The 20,205-nt window shown below is 35.6% G+C and overlaps 1 protein-coding gene and 1 pseudogene across 2 annotated transcripts; one reads left to right on the top strand and one right to left on the bottom strand.

Moving 5' to 3' along the window:
* Positions 1-2,540: 2,540 nt before the first annotated feature.
* On the bottom strand, positions 2,541-3,446 carry LOC143536885 (uncharacterized). Its single transcript, XM_077030776.1, has one exon. It carries the CDS (start codon positions 3,444-3,446, stop codon positions 2,541-2,543), a length of 906 nt encoding a protein of 301 aa, XP_076886891.1.
* Positions 3,447-12,111: 8,665 nt separating this feature from the next.
* LOC143536889 (protein CANDIDATE G-PROTEIN COUPLED RECEPTOR 7 pseudogene) lies at positions 12,112-14,671 on the top strand (annotated as a pseudogene). Its single transcript, XR_013135957.1, has 2 exons — positions 12,112-13,525; positions 14,395-14,671. The product of XR_013135957.1 is annotated as a protein CANDIDATE G-PROTEIN COUPLED RECEPTOR 7 pseudogene (transcript).
* The last annotated feature ends 5,534 nt before the right edge of the window (positions 14,672-20,205 follow it).

Below are 20,205 nucleotides of genomic sequence, written 5' to 3'. Positions count from 1 at the left end.
CGATCGTGCAATACTTTCGTCCTTTCCTTGATATCAATGATCGAGAATATGCCGCATCACGAAGCTCCTCCAACTCATGAATTTGAAAATATCTCTTCCTTGCGGCCTCAGTGAGATCAAGATTAACCATATTTAAGGCCCAAAACGCCCGGTGATCCAACTCAACAGGAAGATGACATGCTTTACCGGAAACTAGCATAAACGATGTAGTACCCAACAGTGTCTTATACGCGGTTCTGAATGCCCATAGCGCGTCATCCAACTTCTCCGACCAATCTTTTCGACTTATTCCCACCGTCTTCTCTAAAATTCTCTTCACCCCCTCTATTATCATTCTCTACTTGACCATTCATTTGAGGATGGTAAGTGGTAGAGGTGCGATGAGTAACTCCATAATGAGCTAATGCCTTCTCCATGACGGCTTTGCAAAAATGAGTACCTCGATCACTAATAATCTCCCTTTGAGTACCGAAACGAGTAAACAACTTCTTGAGAAACTTCACAACAACTCTAGCATCATTTGTGGCCAATGCTTGGGCTTCAACCCACTTGGAAACATAATCTATCGCCACTAAAATGTACTTGTAACCACCGGAAACAGGAAACAGTCCCATAAAATTGATGCCCCAAACATCAAAAATTTCAAGAGTTTGTATGGGGTTTTGGGGCATCTCGTTCTTAGATGAAATATTACCGGTGCATTGACAAGCATCACAAATCTTAACAAACTCCATCACATCTTCCACAATCGACGGCCAATACAAACCACTATCAAATACCTTATGAGCCATGGCATGCGCTCCATGATGACCTCCCGTTAAACCTTCATGAACATGTTTCAAAATATCCAACCCTTCTTCTTTCGTCACACATCGTCTAAGAATCCGATCACCACCAATCTTGAAAAGAAAAGGATCATCTCAAATATACCGAGCAACATCCCGGTAAAACTTATTTTGTTGCGTAGTCATCCCCTTCAACACAACACCGGTAGATAAACAATTAGCAAAATCAGTAAAACCATGGCATACCTTGCTTTCGGTCGCTATAAAATCAATCGACTCGTGTGGGAATCTATCTCCAATCTTTTCTTCACAAATCTCATCTCTCTTTGGATCCTCTAAAAGGGAAAGATGATCCGCAGCTACATTCTCTACTCCCTTCTTGTCTTTGATTTCTATGTCGAACTCTGAAAGTAGAAAAATCCACCATATAAGACGAGTCTTCCCTTCTTTCTTATGAAAGAGAAAACACAAAGCTGCATGATCGGTAAACACGGTGGTCTTCGAAAGCACAAGATAAGACCGGAACTTGTCAAAAGCAAGCACAACAGCTAAAAGTTTTTTTTCGATTGTGGTGTAGGTCTCTTGGGCATTATTCAACGTCTTGCTTGCATAATAAATTGGGTGAAAATGTTTCTCACACCTTTGCCCCAAAACCACCCCAACTGCATAATCACTCGCATCACACTTGAGCTCAAAAGGTAGGTCCCAATCGGGAGAAACGAGAATAGGGGCACTCACAAGTTGCTCTTTCAAAAACTTGAACGTCTTCAAACAATCTTCATCGAATACAAAAGGAGCATCTTTCTCTAATAGTCGGGTCATCGGGCGGGTAATTTTTGAAGAGTCTTTAATAAACCGCTGGTAGAAACCCGCATGACCATGAAAATTCCTTAAAGCCTTAACACATGTCGGTGGAGGAAGTCTACTAATTGTATCAGTCTTCGCCCGATTCACCTCTATACCATCTCTTGAAATCTTATGACCCAACACAATCCCTTCCGTCACCATAAGTGATACTTTTCCCAATTCAACATCAACTTCGTTTCAATGCACCTTTTCAACATCTTCTCAAGATTTCCCAAACAATGATTAAAAGAATTATCGTACACCAAAAATTCATCCATAAATAACTCCATGGACGTCTCTATCATATCCTGAAAAATGGCCACCATACAACGCTGAAAAGTAGCCGGTGCGTTACACAACCCAAACGGCATGCGACGATACGCAAACGTGCCATACGAACATGTAAAAGTCATCTTTTCTTGATCTTCCGGTGCGATTGTAATATGAAAATAACCTGAAAAAACAATCAAGAAAACAATAAAATTGCTGACCTGCAAGACGCTCCAACATTTGATCAATAAATGGCTATAGGAAATGGTTCTTCTGAGTGGTATCATTCAATCTCTGATAATCAATACACACACGCCAACCGGTGACCGTACGCGAAGTGATAAGTTCATTATTTTCATTCATTACAACTGTCATCCCCCCTTTCTTTGGAACAACGTGGGTCGGACTTACCCATGGAGAATATGAAATTGGGTAAATCATCCCGGCATCCATCAACTTAAGAACCTCTTTCTTGACAACCTCTTGCATGTTTGGGTTAAGACGCCTTTAGGGTTGAACTACCGGTTTGCACTCATCCTCCATCAAAATCCGGTGGGTACAATAAGCGGGACTAATACCTTGAATATCCGCAAGTCTCCATGCAATCGCCCCCTTATTCAACTTCAACACGTCTATCAACTATGACTTTTCTTTCTCCGTAAACTTGGATGAAACAATAACGTTTATATTTGAACCCTCTTCAAGGTAAGCATACTCCAAATGTGACAGAAGAACTTTTAATTCCAACGGAGCGGATTTTTCTACATCTTTCTCACAAATAACCTTACTAACCTCCATAATCTCCGCTAAACAAGAAACGTCATCCACTTCCTCTTCCTCCAACTCTTTATCCATATTCATCCCAACAAGATCGTCCCCCCAAATATAATCAAGACACGTATCAAAACCCGGAATAAAAGAGTTAAGAAAATAAACCGAATGGCATGGACCACTAAAATCATCATGATCACCAGGGTACTTCATTGACTTAACAACATCATAAGTAACATTCTCATCACCAACCCGAAACGTGATTCTCCCATCATACACATCAATAAGAGCCTTTGTCGTTCGCAAAAATGGACGACCAAGAATAATGGGAACCCTTTCGTCGGCCTCCATATCAAGTACCACAAAATCCACCGAAAACACAAATTTGTCCACTTTCACTAGTAAATTCTCAATAATTCCCCGAGGATATTTAACCGAACGATCCGCCAACGACAACGACATGCGAGTCGGTGTAAGTTCTCCTAACTCCAACTTCTCATACAACGAATGCGTCATAAGATTTATACTAGCACCCAAATCCGCCAACGCTTGACTCATCATGTCACTTCCAAACATACACGGGATCGTAAACACAACCGGATCCGATAACTTTTCTGGGACCCGATTCAACACTACCTCCGAACAATCCCCCCTAAGAGGAATAGATGAAACCTCTCCCAACCGATCTTTTCTCTTGAGCAAATCTTTCAAAAATTTCACATACTTTGGCATGTGCTGGAGAGCTTCAATAAACGGAAAAGAGGTTTCCAACATGTTATAAATAGGAATGTAAGTTCTTGTCCCACATCGCTAGATTAAAACTAGTGAGCTTCTTATAAGAAAGAAAACTCATATGTTAATATTCTTATAAGAAAAATCATACCCAGTGGTCCTAGCGAAGGGTGCGAAGCACCCGGACGCGCACGGGCAAGGGCTCGGGCTCTCGCACGCTCGCATCGCCGCAAGCCGCTTAAGGGCCGCCTTAGTATTTTTGTGGAAAATTAAAAATTTTAATAGTCCTCCCATAGCGATACGCGACAAGTTTAGATTAGTCTCATCGCGTTACGCGATGACGTGTAAAATTATCCAGAAACTTTGCGGCGTCGCGATACGCGATGGACTATTAAAGTAACACATCGCGATACGCGACGTTGAGGTTACACTGATGTGCTAAAAGTAGTCTAATAATTATTAACTAAATTACGCTAATCTAGACACTAAGTAATACTCTAGACTCTCTAAAACTCGACTAAACTACTAACCGGCAAGTGAACCGATCGACTCTAGTAAAGCTAAGTAAGTCCGGATATCGAACCCACAAGACTCTTTAAATTGCGTAAATTAACTAATTAGACTCGACTTACGACACGACTATTTATTAATAATGTTTTAAGGGGGGTTTTTACTTAAAAAATAAATTTAAACTAATTAATAAAAAGCAAGTAAGATAAACAAATGACACTTTTAATTGATTTAAATAGGATGATGATGAAAAACCACCTAGGCTAGAATCCCCAAAGTTTCAGTTATCAAATAGTTGGAAAATAATAGTTATGGAACTGGGATCGTAAAATAGACACTTAAAAGAAAACCCGAACAGGACCCCTGACCCTTCAAGAAGACACCTATGAGTTTCTATTAAGTTCTTAAAAACACCAGTTTTAATATTAGACTTCCTTACGATTATCTAATTAATTATGATAGAGTACCTTTATAGTGAAATCCTACCTTACAGCGCAGAATTCAAAGGTAATTTGACGAACTTAATTGATTCGCTAGACAATATTAATTAATCAAACATAGACGGACTCCTTACGAAGAACTAAATCTAGCAATCTCAACCAACAAAGATCTAGCAATAACCTATCACCTTACAGCTTTCTAGGTTAACAACACACTTTTATTCGTTTGACTAATAATATTATTCCTATGATCTTATTCGAATTCAATCATAAACTAGTCAAAAACACATAGTAGATGACCTAACAAAATCCTATAATATGAAACAATCACCAAGAATTTTGTGGAATAATAAAACTAGAACAACCAAAACCAAGTACGCATACGCATCAATCAAATAAACCAAACAATTTACTGAATCATAAAACCATAACGAAAAGCGAGTTCCAAATAAAATAAAACTTTAAACAATGGTTCATCACAACCTAGGTAGTATAAAATGTTTAGCCTAGCATCTTAAAATCAAAGAAACAAAAATAATTAAGTTCAACAGCCAAGCTCATGAATAAAATATTAATTTTAAACCGAACTATGATGATGCTTGGTTGGGTAGGTGTTGAAACCAAACGATCTTGGCTCGAACCAAAGTGTTTTCTTCTATTTATAATATTCTTCTTGCTCTGCGGATGTTCAGATATGTCGAACAAGGCAGTGGGTTTTTTTCCTTGTTAATCAGTCGTCCCCCCACTTTGCATTCTTCAAAATATAATATATAAAGATCACAAAACATGCTCCACTCCAAAACTTTGCCGACTTCCATTAATTCCCCTTAACATATGGGCCTCCAGTTTCTATAAATTAAATATCCAATTAAAATATTGATGGCCCATCTTATTAATTTATGCTTGTAAAAGTCCAACTCAACGAGAGTTCATATTGTTGTTATGTTGCCAGCATACATTTTTAGTTATTAATTTATTTCTTTTGATAATATAAAGTATCACATCATATTATTAAAATCAGCATTCATGTAAAAAAAAAGCAATATGTTAACCATGAGTATAATATAGAATGATGAATTTCATATTTTCCTGTCATCTTAGGTTTAGAATAGTACGCTTAAAATGTCCGTTTTCTCTCAAAACCTTAAAAACTCATATTTGAACCAATTAAAATAATATTCATTAAAACCTGGCTCAAAAGTACTTAAAAAATATAAGAAATATTTCTACAATATTATGTATAATTTAGCCCATATCAACAGGCAAGACATGTAACGTGCCGCATGGCGTGCCACATGGCATGCCACGTAGCCTACCTAAGGCTGACTCGGCAATGCTACAAGATTTATCATGATATGCGATGGCCTTTGTTTATGATCATCGCGTATCGCGACGGGTTCTAATATTGGCTATAATTAGATTGGAAATGAGATGTTCACTCCTCGTCCCATAACACTTTTTCTTTCTGAAATCTCTTTATATATTAAGAAAATAATATAATGTCCGAATGATCGTAGCGATATCCTATCCGATCGAAAGAAATTTATATACGCGAATCCAAAAGTTCTGCCTATCAAGGTAAGACATTGTGTCATCGTGTAAAGTTTCCATTCTCGCGATTATTATTATGATTATGAGATTTATATTAATATAAATACACTACATTGTGTTTAATCTAGGTATTTAATACCAGGAAGCGCTCATTATAAACTTACAAGGTGAGACATTCAGTTTTTGTACAACTCACATTTGCGTGAGACAGCTATTTTTCCGAAACTGTCATGCTAATTTCAAAACCTATAAAACTCATGGCAGATGGTCTACGTGTTTTCAAATATATTTTTAAAGTATTTTAAATACATTTCAGTGATTAAGTCTCTGTAGAGTTACGGGACGGTTACTATCGGTATTGTGGGGTTTTGTATACAAGGCTTGCCTACTGAGCTATTACACGTTACTTATTGGAAAAGTGTTAGCCAATAAGTAATAAAAACACAGTCACAGATACATTCAAGTGACAAGTACCTTTCGATGATTTGTAAGCAGGCCGATATGAAAACATCTTATTGCTGTAAATGTAAAATGTGTCATTTACAAATGAATGTACTCGCCAGTATTTCTTACTGATAAAATATTTTAAATATGTTTCAGGTAACTTATTAGAGACAAAGAAATAATGTATCCGGCCTTACAGCTTAAATAAGTGTCTTGTCACAAGAATAAAGAAACGTGTTTTGTAAATTAGGGTTTATCTCTATAAAAATTATGTTTGTATCAAAAAGGGTTAAATTCCCAGTTTATAATAATAAGAATCATGCTGTATTTATAACTCTGATCATTTTTCCTAACTACGGTTCTATTAAAATATTTCGCTGCAAAATAATTTAATAAACACCGATACCACCAATAAATGTTCACGGCTTCCCTCCCAGGGTATAGGGGACGTGGCTGTGACAGATTAATTCAGATGATGAAAGTAACTACCTAGGCTAGAAACCCCTAAGTTATGGCTATCAATTAACTAGGAAAATTAAGTTATGGAACTGAGATCATAAGATAAACCCTTATAAGAAAACCCGAACAGGACCCTTGACCATTCAAGAAGACACCTATGAGTTTCTAACAAGTTTTAAGACACACCATTTTTAAATATTAAACTTCTTTACGGTTATTTAATTATTTATGTTTAAGTATCTTTATAACAAAATCCTACCTTACAGCGCGGAAATTAAAGATAGCTAAGTAGACTCAATTGACTTGATAGACTAAGATGACAATCAAACATAGACGGACTCCTTACGAAGAACTAAATCTAGCAATCCTGACCAACAAATATCTATCAATAACCTATCACCTTACAACTTTCTAGGCTAGCAGCTCATTTTTATTTATTTGATTAGTTTTATTGTTTCTATGATCTTATTCGAATTCAATCACAAACTAGTCAAGAACACACAGTAAATGCGCTAACAAAACCCTATCCTATGAAACAATCAACAAGGGTAATGTGAAACAATAAACCTAAGCAAATAAAACCAAGCAATCATATGCATCAATTAAATCAAGCTCGGTAATTTACTTAAAACATAAAATCCATAACGAACAAAATCCCAATCAAAATCAAACCAAATAAAGGTTCATCACGACCAAGGTAGTTTATAAAGTTTAGCCTAGCATCATGTAATCAAAGTCAAACAAAGTAAATAAATAAGAAAACATGGTGAAATAACAAAGAAGGGAAAATCAAAGGTAATAAAACTCGTAATCTTCACTCTTGAACGTATATTTTTTCACCGGATGCTCTCTTGCCTTCAGAACTGCCAAGAATCTCAAATAATAGCTCTCATAAACTCCAAATTCGTCTGGTGGTTGTAGGGTATTGTTTAGGTTAAGGTTATGGGTGTTTATATACTGAAACAGTGCCCAAAACCTGACAAACACGTGAAACTTTCTGGAAATAATAGACCTAGGCGCCGCACAGCCATGGTGTGCCCCCATGGTCGTGCGGCGTGGCGCATGGAGTAGGGGGCCGATTCGACCGGCCTGGTCTGACCGGTTACCTTTCCAGTTCCTTCCTGACGCGTTACGGCTTCTCGTTTTGACTCGTTTTTTCGCCCTTTCTGATTACGATCAACTCCCGGAACATACAAAACATAATAATGCTAGTAGTAAACAAATCTTGACTAAAAACGAACAAAATTAATAAAATATTAAATAAAATATACACGGGAAACATATATATTAGCATTATCTCACTTGGCCTAGTGGATCTCAAGGCCTGCTTGGTTATAAAATAAAGAGTAAAGTGTCATTTTCGTCCTTGTGGTTTGGAAAATAACGCGAATTTTGTCCAAAAAGTTTATTATTTGCATATGGACCCTCCACGTTTCCCAGTTCTTGCCAATTACATCCAAATCACTAACCCCGTTAAATTTTATCGTTAAGTTAGGGGCAGACATGTCTTTTCACAATTTCTTTATTATAATACTTATTTAAGTGAACTGCGGTTTCCGTCCATTTGTTTTGTCCAAATATGCAGTTTTATTCCAGTGGTTTCAAATTTGCAATTTTCTTCCATATGGTTTTATTTCACTTGCAATTAAACCTGAATTCTCTAATCTCGTTAAGTCCGGTTGTTAACCCATTTGCGTGCCAATCATGTGACGATCATTTTTGTCATTTTTCTCCCCAAATAAACCTTAGTCCTAATTCTCGACCCCCCTCGCGTGAGGGGTGGGGTGTATTTGGGGAAACATGAAAAAAGAAGGAACAAAACTGCCCCTCAGGTGAAGGGCATGCTGATGAGTTTAACGACCATACTTAACGAGATTAGGGAATTCGGGTTTAATTGCAAGTGAAATGAAACCATAGGAAATAAAATTGCAAATTTAAAACTACTGGACTAAAACTGCAGATTTGGACAAACCAAAGGGACGAAAACCGCAGTTCACTTAAATAAGTATTATAATAAAGAAAGAGTGAAAAGACACGTTTGCCCATGACTTAACGAAAAAATTTAACGGAATTAGTGATTTGGATGTAATTGGCAGTAACTGGGAAACGTGAAGGGTCTATATGCAAAAAATAAACTTTTTAGACTAAATTCACATTATTTGACAAACCACAAGGACGAAAATAACACTTTACTCTAAAATAAAAATTCATGTTGCTCACATATTCAAACATGTGCACATCCTCGAGCCTTATCTGTCTCCTTTGCTTAAATACTTGGTTTAGATTTGTTAATATTCTTATATATATTCCTCCAGCACGAATTGTGTTTCTAAAACATGAATCCTTCTTAAACAAAATGAACATAGCTTAAAAGCTACCTCAATATTCTGATTATATAATATATTGCTTTTGGGTATTCTTTTCGGCCATGGTTATGGGTTTTTTTCACCTCTAGCCGATTCTAATCATGTTCCTGTGTATTCTTTCGCTTAAAAGAAAACAGGGGGTTGAAAGCCACACGAATTGTGTTTCTAAAACATAAAGCTTTCTTAAACAAACTGAACATAACTTAAAGGCAAATAGTTCTAAAGCGTAGAGGGCAGTGCTTTCATAACGTGATCAGTCACCGAACCGGCAGTCTTATCAGGTCACAAATTGAAATGGTCTGGCCGAATATAAAAACCAGATAAGACTAAAAAATTTATATATATATATATGTTTGTGTGAGAGAGATATATATAAAACATAAATACTTCACATAAATAAATACAATATATACATGTGCACATTTTATAACATATACACAATCACATACTTAAAGTGATTATATCCAACTTTTTTTTTTCTAAAGAATAAACATTCCTATTTTGTGTGTGGCGGATTATAAAAGTTGATTTTAATAAAGGAATTTAATAAAATGGGGTGAGTTGAGCTATGATATTTTTTTGTTCTATAAAAGTTTAATTTAATGAAGATTAACATCATGGAGTGAATCGGACTTCAATAATCTTTGTTTTCAACGTTATTTAACGGTTTTTATTTACATCCTAGATTTTACTAGCATATTATTTGATTATTTGCTTATGTTAGTACATATTAAACAAAATTGATGATGTTAAATTTATTTTCTTTTACTTAACTATGTGTAATACACCGGTTTATAACATCTACTATTATAATAAACAAAAACATAGTTGTACCACATGGCACCTAATTGCCTCATTATTTTACCAAGTGGCATCATTATTGTTCAATATTTAAAGTCATAGTTATCTAATTAACGATTAATAAAATTTTAAACATTCTATATTAATAATTTATCTATAATTTTATAATAGTAAATAAAATAATTAGGTCATAACTATCTAATTAAAACAATTAATAAATATTTTAAAAATTCTATATTAATAATTTAACTACAATTTTATAGTAGTAAATAAAGTACCAATACTTAGAAATAAAAGAACGTATGTAGAACTTTTGAACTTTATTTTATTGTGTATAAATTTGCTTGGTATATATTTAGTTTATTAGTGACCGATTCAGAAGGTGTCACGATTCGTCTTTCCTTGATTACTTTTTACCATTAATTCTATATATAAAATTTTTTATATGTATTGATAATTTTTGTTAAATTGACATAATTTAGCACTTAATGAGAATAGTAGATTGATGATAGTGCATATCAGTACTCTTTCTTTCAGATCTAATAATTATTTGCATTTTTTTTTGCATATGTTAACTGATAGTGAAATTCATTATTCATTGTCACAAAGTTGCATCAACTGGAGTTCCGGGCCAAACTGATATAGAAAATGAGTTGTTTTGATCCCTAAATACACTGATGTTATGGTGAGTTTTGTTTCCTTGATGATATCCATTTATCATGAAGCAAAATTCATATCTTTTCAGAACAGTATCCTGGTGGTGATGACATTGTGTTGTTTGTCATAGGCACAACACTCAATTTTTTTATAAAAAATCTTACAAGTTAAAACCATAAAGTATACTTGACTAATATAAATGATAGGAAAATGGTTATAATTATAGGTGTTAAAAACCGATTTTATGCAAAATCATTATAAAGAGTAAGATCATGAATAGGGTGTTTGAAATACTAATATTTTTTTAAGTTGGTTGTTTATTATTATGATTTGTTTGTGTTTTATATTCTATACAAGAATCTCAAATTATTTGATATATGAGAGAAATGATGGTTTGGTTTTCAGTGAGATACTTAGTTATTGTGAATAAAATCTCTGCAACAGTTTTTTAGTTTGATTTACGTAATGGGTCACAACAAGTTTAATTTGAAACAGACCCACTTTTAGTATGACTTGGAACATTTCGGGCAAGTTCAACTTGTATTCGACTCTTTAAGTAAATGGGTCAAATTTGTTGCTTGTGTTCTCTTATAACTGGCAAAAAGGACAGGTCGCGTTAGTCAGCGCAACACATAAGTACCGGTTATGTCGGTACAAGTTAGGGTCAGAACTGGTTATTTTAAGAAAAATATTACTTTTAAATCTGAACATGTTTTCTTTACACTTTTTTTACATATACACACAAATATAAAACTCACTATAACTGTTTAGTTTCTTGTATGTTGTTGGAATTGAGTAAAATGTATTAATAAGATGGTATGTTTGAAACCGAAAAAAAATGTGATAAACTGCTTATATCTTTATTAGCGTTACACTTTCTTTTCCGATATTACCAAATATACAATTGTTATTGTTTCTAATTTTATAACCTAAGGCATGAATTAGAAAAAAAGACATAAAAGTAAGTCACACAAGTTTTTTTTGTTGGTTATGCATGGTTAATAATTTAATATCATTAAACCCTTAATTTGAATCATATGGTAATTTTTTTTACCAATAAAAACTCTTGCAACTGTTAGTTCAGTAGCAATATATGTTGATAATAACACAATAACATAATTAAAAGCAGTTTTTTTTTATATTTTCTAGCTCTTATGATTTTTCAAAAGCTTTGATGTGTTTTTTGTACATGATTATTGCAACTTTGAAAACCATAATTATATAATAAGATAATGAATGAGATTTGATTTTTCAAACCCGTGTAATACACGGATTTATAACTTAGTGAGTTTAATATAAAAAAAAAAGTAAGACTCGCTATCGAGAAATATTTTAATCCAAGATGACCAAAGACAACCGAGAAGTAACGTTCCTTTCACGACCTCACCTTCCAACACCACCGACGCCCTCAGATCCCAACCATAATAATAATAAAATATTATTATTATTATTATTATTATTTATCTTCATCACCCATATTTCACCTACACCCTCTATTCCCATCCCAAATTCCAAACTTAACCGTCAAAGATCTGACTGACCATCTCACTCAGATCAGATCTATCTCACCCAATGTCTTCCGTCACCGTCACCGTCACCGTCACCCTCCTCCTCCTAACCACCTTCACCACCGCCGAGATTCGATTCACCGAGATCCGATCCGACCCACGCCCCATCATCCCCTTCGACGAATTCGGGTTCACCCACACCGGCCGACTCGAACTCAACGTCTCCAACCTCCAATTCACCCCACCGGACCCCGAACCATCCAAGCTGGGCTTCTTCCTCTGCACTCGCGACTCATGGCTCCAAGTCCTCCAACAGATCGAAGACAACGACATCACCTGCGCACTCCAATCCAACATCATTAAACCCGTCTTCACTTTCAACTCACTCGACCCACACGCCACGTCCTTCAACCAGTTCTACACCCAGTCCGATGCCGACCAGTACACTCTCGTCTTCGCTAATTGCCTCCCGCAGTTAAAGGTATCCATGGATGTCAGAACAGCAATGTATAACCTCGACGGTAAATCCAAAACCCGTGATTATCTTTCCGCTGGAATTACCGTTTTACCCCGGGTTTATTTTCTACTGTCCTTGGTTTATTTTACTTTAGTGGGTGTTTGGGTTTACTTGCTGTATAAGAAGAGATTGACGGTGTTTGGGATTCATTTCTTTATGCTTGCTGTTATTATTCTCAAGGCGTTGAACTTGTTATGTGAGGCTGAGGATAAGTCGTATATTAAGCGGACCGGTAGCGCCCACGGTTGGGATATTTTGTTTTATATTTTTAGCTTTTTGAAAGGGATTACTTTGTTTACTTTGATCGTGTTGATTGGGACCGGGTGGTCGTTTTTGAAGCCGTATTTGCAAGATAAGGAGAAGAAGGTTTTGATGATTGTGATCCCGTTGCAAGTGGTTGCGAATATAGCTCAAGTTGTGATTGATGAGTCGGGGCCGTATGGGCAGGATTGGGTGACGTGGAAGCAGGTGTTTTTGTTGGTGGATGTGATTTGTTGTTGCGCGATTTTGTTCCCGATCGTGTGGTCGATTAAGAATTTGCGAGAGGCGGCGAGAACGGACGGGAAGGCGGCGGTGAATTTGATGAAGTTGACGTTGTTTAGACAGTATTATGTTGTGGTTATTTGTTACATTTATTTTACGAGGGTTGTGGTTTATGCGTTGGAGACCATTACTTCGTATAAGTATCTTTGGACTAGTGTGGTGGCTGCTGAGGTGGCGACTCTTGCTTTTTATGTGTTTACTGGTTATAATTTTAAACCGGAGGCGCATAATCCGTACTTTGCAATTGATGATGATGATGAGGAAGCTGCGTCCGAGCAGTTGAAGCTTGAAGATGAATTTGAGCTGTGATATATCTTCGTGCCAGGTGTGTTTGTGACAGATTTATACAAATAAGAAGTTTATAGTTGATTGTTAAATCCATTTATGTAATCATGATACAGTTTTGTAAGTAGTTATCAGTATAATGTTCTTTGTCACATTTATATTACAAATTGTTTCATTTAACTTGATCATCTTAATGTTTTAATTTCTTGTTAGATTGTTTTCAAATATTGTTGATTGTATACATCCCATGAAACATATTAGATAGAATGTAATAGTTAGGAATTAGGACTTAGGGTAATGTAATACTTAGGCTGCGTTTGTTATAGTTATCTCTACCCTACTTGGAAGCTATGCAGTTAATATTGGTGCTATATCAGTTATCAGTCCTAGAATCGATAACTGATAATAGCAGCGATATTGACCGATATATCAGTAACTTTCTTCTTAGTTCTTCCATTCGTCGTTCTTCTTATTGCTGCTATTACTGTTAAGGCTTAATTGTCAATTGTTACTGTTTTTAAGTCTTAATTAGTTCCTTCTTGCTATAGTCGTTAGTGTTTTGCAAGTTGCAAAAGGTTTATTTGTTAATGATAGGAGAGTATACTGAATTGTTAGTGTTAAAATGCTATTTATTTGAAGTTTGCATGATATTAAAATTACCGATATCCCACTGCGAGAACTTATATCTCAAACATCTGTCCTTGACCTTGACCGAAATCTGGTTTTTTTACTGCATTAACGGTATAGCTTGGAAGATATGATTTGATGAGGGATCATTTGTGATTATCCTCATTGCATTCTTATATATAGTTGTTAAAATAATACATAATAGTTTATGGCCACGGGGTTTCATTATTATATAAAACAAAACGTAGTGTTGATCCTTGTTCATCATGTGATCTTTCACAGGTGTATAGAATTGTGGGAATATGGATTTCATCAGGGATTGTGACTGATAATTTTACATATTTGCTGTTTGGATTTAGACCATTTGAGGTGAGATTAGATGTTATATAAATGTCTTTTAAGAAGGAAACAGTAAGTTCTTGGTAGAGGAAATTCATGATTGGAATTATAGAATGCAGCAGCTATATTGTGTTTTGATCACATTCTTTTGAGATCATTTATTTCATGCATAATCCTGACTATATAATTCTTTTTTATGCCCTTGATGTTATTATTGATTTGGAGAATTATTTTGAAACTGTTGCTGTTCATTTTGCTTCTGTTAATGTTTTGTTAGGTTATACTTGCACGCACAACGATGTTATACTCCAAATGTTATGGTCAACTTTTGATTTTGTTGTTTGTGAAACAATTTAAAAGGTATAGCAAAATCTATTAAACTGATGATTACATGACAAAGAGGATTTTTTATCCACTCGGTCAACTAGCCTATTTTTTCTCTCTTTGTTTGTTATTCATGAAAACAAGTAAAAATATAATCAAACAATGAAATCATGTCTTCTCTCTGTGCTTGAAAAAATCGTCTCTTTACAACTCGTCAAATGATCCACAAGCTGATAATATGTCGATCCAAATGAGAACATGTGAAACAGAGAACATGTTTGCATTGACGGTAAGTCGGGCTACTTGCAGAGTTGTGATGGCACTCCATGCCCAATCCCAAGATTTCCAAATAGGTGATTCAAATGTTGGAAAAATTTATTAGTGAAAGTGGGTTTTTCACTGACTTTGGATATGAATAATATATTTATATATATGTGTTGTATAAATATTATTTTGAGTGTCCAAAATGGAGCGTAGATGAATGAATATTAATGCTCGAAGTTGTATGGTTGGAATAACCAAAGAAAAGAAAATTGGATTTATCTTTGACATCGTGTCCCACGTAGGAGCGCATGAGTGTCGCGCCTGCATAACGGACTGTTGCGAACAGTTGTTTAGACCTGGTCAAATAGTTTGTTTCAACTCATGTCATGAATAAATATGATGGTTTTGATTCACCACTTAAATCTAATTAAAAGTATTTAACCATGTTAATTACAATAATTAATTTCAAGTTTATTACAAGATTAATTATCTTGTTTATGACTAAATTAATTTTATTGTTTATGACATATTAATTTGGTTAAGTATTTCTCATTTTGTGTAAGTATATAATAAACATGTTGGTTCATGTTGTAGATACACTTAAAAATATTTTGGAGTCACTTACACACACTCATGACAAAAACTAGAGAGGAGTACTCTCTATATTTATGTCAAAAAACTTCAACAAATTTTCCTACATCTGATAAACACCAATATAGCCGGTGACTTCCTCGGGTTCGTGGCCATCTCCGGCAGTACACATACTGTTCAGGTTGTTGTACCCTGGGAAACAGACGCGCCTGAGAGTATGCACAAAATCTGTTTTAAGGGCCCCGTGTTTAACACGATCCTCAACCAAAACCGTTACCCAATTTCAATAAACGAATTGTTGTTTTGAAGAAACATTTGTTGAAGACTCAAGTAATGAATACTCGTGACATGGATACTAGAAGAAAGCTTATGGAAGCACTCCTAGTAAGATATGGATTGAATCATTTCAGTATATAAATTTGCATTTTATATTCTTTTTATGTACTTTTGTAAACGGTATTGTACTAAGTGAATTTCCTACGATTAACGAGAGTATCGTTATTATATTTTTATTATTATCTTAACTAAAAGTGAACCACTTTTCCTACACTAAATGCTCCTCCAGTTTCGAGCATAAAGGGCAAAGAATGGATGTGACATCACTACCCTTATTTGCTAAACTAGTGCGACGCAGAGACATATTCACCATCCTATACTGGTTACCTATTTGGGCACCAACATGTTCCAACGAGTAGCTTCCCCTCTACTAGCATTTAGCAAGACACATACAATAAATATGCTTCCTGGTTCCTAGTGCTAGACTAGAAAACGTGTCATCAACATCGAAATTCCAAAACCACAAGTATTGTTGAACTCAAAATGTGTAATATCCGCCTTTGACATGTCAAATTGCTCCTCTTTCACTCTTCCCCTAATCGGTGGCACCAAGTCCATGTCCACCCATTCAGACCTCGTTGTAACAAAGTTTTTTTTTACATTCAGACAGTTTCAAGGCAGAAACATTGTTGAGTCATTTGGGTAAAGTTGGTTTTCACAGAATAGCTTCTAGACTTGGTTTTGTCTTTAATAACCAACAAAGGACCACTCTTAGATTACTCATGGTCCCATGTTAAATTGTTAATGTGTTATTTCCCCCCCTTGGAAAAGCTGGTAACCAAGATTTGATCTTCCAGCGTTTCTTTTTCAATGATTTACCACTGAGAAATAAAACTAATCAATAATACCTTTCGTTACTTTTTCAATTATTTGTGTACTTTAAACCTTGGTTGTAATGTATAAAGCAAGAATTGAGAAGCGCGCTGAGGTGAAAAGGTCTCCAATCAAGGCACAAAGCCTAAAAACACATTAATTTTGTGTCTTGAGGTAGAATGTATCTATATAATGTTTTTTTCTTTATATATTTTTCATATATTTTTAACACCACTGTTTTAAATTTAGCTATAAATAACCTTTGTATATATTAATTTCGACATAGATTATCTACATGTAATCTAAAAAGACGGTTGTACGACATCATGAAACAAAAAGCATGTCAATATATGAATGAAGAGTGTGCCTTAGACGAGCGCTTTATGCCAATTTTTTGCCTGAAGAATGCGGCTCACCACGCTTTATGTACAACATTCACCTTGCCTAGAGAAACACGGCGAGTTGTGCCGTAGGTCACCTGACGCTTAAGCATGCTTTGTAACGCCAAGCTTAAAAACCCATTCATGTGTCCCTAGTCTCCATCGGTGTTGTTCATTGTCCGAACAAAATTGAGCCAAGGTAGTGTCGTTTCTAGCTTAGCCAAGCTGACTTGTGCTGTTTGTTTTTTAAGACAAAAATTGTCTGCAATCTAATTTCATCTGATTTAATGTCTGCAACTGAAGATGTGGTCTGAAGGTCTGTAATCAGAAAATATAATACTGTTTGTTTTCTAAACTGGATATCATCTGCATAAGCTGAAAATTAGTTACCTATCATGTATATTACAGTAGATAAAAGTCATTTAACGTTTGTAGACTGCTAAAATAATTGGTAATGGTGTACGAACTATGGAAGTGGGTGGTGGTAGACGATTGTGGTAGGCGGTGAACGGGGGGTAGTGGTGATGGACAGTTGTGATGGTGGGTGGTGGACCGTGATGGTGGCCGACAATGGGTGGTGGTGGTGGTGGGTGGTGGACTCTGGTGGTGGTGGATGGTCGTGGCGGGTGGTGGTGGTGGTGGCTGGTGGTGGCGGCGGACGGTGGGTGGAGGTGGTGGATAGTGGTGATAGTGGACGGTGGTGGTGATGGACGGTGGTGGTGGTGGGTGGTTAACGGTGGTGGTGGTGAGTGGTTGACGGTGGTGGTGGTGGACGGTGGTGGTGGGTGGTGGTGGCGGACAGTGGATGGGGGTAGTGGTGTTGGACATTGGGTGTTGGTACTTGATATGATATGAAGAAGTGTGAAGATGGTGAAAAAAGCTTATTTTTTAAGACCATAAAAGCATTCAAGAGCTTATGTCTGCGCGTCCGCATACATAGGCTCCTTGCAGACCTTATAAGCAAAAACAAACACAACCTTAGTTTGTAAACAAATACATCCGATTTGGCTTGGTTTGTAATTGAGCAAATTTCAAACAAGTTGCCCTTTTAAATTTTTTTATGCAAGCTAAATATCATTTTTAGACTTGGTATTGTAAAATAGATATGAATTAGGATCAAGCTAAAAGTAGTACATACATTAAAATGTATATAACTGTTTTAATCAATGTACAAGTAGCCCGACAATGGCATTTGTTAGTGCACGGTTTTGCGTCTGGGGTATTTGTATTTATCGTTAATGTTTATTTATCAATTAATGTAATATTTAATGTTTATATTTAACTAGTTCGTTAAGGTTAAGTCTAGTTCGCTAGGAATGTTAGCGAACTAAGACTAGTTCGTTAAGTTAAGTCTAGTTCGCTAGGAATGTTAGCGAACTAAGACATTATAATGTATTCCCTCCTGATTCGTTAGGGGATGTTAACGAATCAGGGGGCGGTTCGTTATGTTAAATTATGTAACGAAGTGGAAGCTGGTTCGGTAGGGAATGTTAGCGAACCAGGTCGCCTTCTATATATAGTGAACTACTGTTCACTTTAATAAAGAAGTTTAGAGAGAAAGTTTTGAAAGGCTTTGCTGTCCAGATCTCTCTCAAGCTTCACCTAATATTATACAAACATTATTGATAACTTATTGATAATATATACACATGTATACAACACTGAATCGATGTTAATTATGAGCTAGATCCTTACTCGTATTAATCTTATATACACAGATCTGAGATCTGTTTATTGTTATTGATTATTGACACGGGAAACAACAAGTGGTATCAGAGCCGTTGGTGCTCAGTACATTTGGTTTGGTGTGTTAATTATTTCTTCTTTGTTAGTTTTTGGTTTTATTTGATCTTGAATCAATTTGTGTTTATTTTGGTTGAAATATGGACGAATTGGATTGAATTCATGTTGATTAAGGTATTGTAGAGGTTTGGTTAAGAGGAATTGATGTTTGATTTGGATTTGTGTGGTTTGGTTTTGATTTCGGTTTAAGTCCGAAACAGGGGTGTGGTTTTTGGTTAATTTGGATTGGTTATCGAGGATAATTGATTACGAGGTTTTGTGTATTGGATTCGGAATTGGTTTATGAGAATTTTGATTGGTTATTTGTGAGATATGGTTGAGTAACGAGGTTGTATTACGAATTTGGTATTTCTGAGTTTCTGGGTTAATCTTCATAATTTCTGGAAATGAGTTTGAAGATTTGAAGATTTGAAGATGAATGTGATTCGCTATCTTCTTCCTGGTGATTCGCTATATGTTTATCTGTGATTCGTTATCAACAGTGTTACTTCGCTACCTTGTTCGTTAGCCAATTCGTGTAAGTTATTGATTCGTGTTATCTAGTTCGTTAACTAGATTAACTGATTCGTGTGACACATGTTCTTCTTGGGATTTGTGTCATAACAACCTTTGCCACGTGGCATAAGGTGTCAGAGTTTGTTACAAACGGTTGTAACAACCTGATTCGCTATAGTGTTATTCGTTAATCCACTGTAGCTGATTCGTTAAGCATTCCTTAGTGATTCGCTAAGTTTATGTTGGCGATTCGTTATTAATTATCATCTGATTCGCTAAACTAATCCTGTGCAATTCGTTTGATCAATTCGTTAAGTTGACTTGGTCAATTCGTTAAGTTGACTTGGTCAATTCGTTTGATCAATTCGTTAAGTTGACTTGGTCAATTCGTTTGGTCAATTCATTAAGTTGACTTGGTCAATTCGTTTGATCAATTCGTTAAGTTGACTTGGTCAATTCGTTTGGTCAATTCGTTAAGTTGACTTGGTCAATTCGTTTGGTCAATTCGTTAAGTTGACTTGGTCAATTCGTTTGGACAATTCGTTAAGTTGACTTGTGATTCGTTAAACCTTCATCACATTCGTTATCTGTTTCGCCATTTGGGTGATTCGCTAACCTTATTTGTGATTCGTTAAGTTGACTTTTGATTCGTTAAAACACTCATCTCATTCGTTAAGATACTTCGTTACTGATCAGTCTTAATTTTATTAAGGATTGATTTGCTACAACTGTTCACAATTCGCTACAA

The sequence above is a fragment of the Bidens hawaiensis genome, unplaced genomic scaffold, assembly GCF_021521415.1.
Source record: "Bidens hawaiensis isolate Kalapana, Puna unplaced genomic scaffold, B.hawaiensis_p1.1 tig00010983_1, whole genome shotgun sequence".
Classification (NCBI taxonomy): Eukaryota; Viridiplantae; Streptophyta; class Magnoliopsida; order Asterales; family Asteraceae; genus Bidens; species Bidens hawaiensis.
Note: the sequence above shows the minus strand (reverse complement) of the source record. Positions and strands in the feature narration are given on the sequence as shown.

Coding starts and splice junctions, on each gene's coding strand:
- LOC143536885 (XM_077030776.1), bottom strand. CDS start 3,446: ATGTTGGAAACCTCTTTTCCGTTTATTGAAGCTCTCCAGCACATGCCA.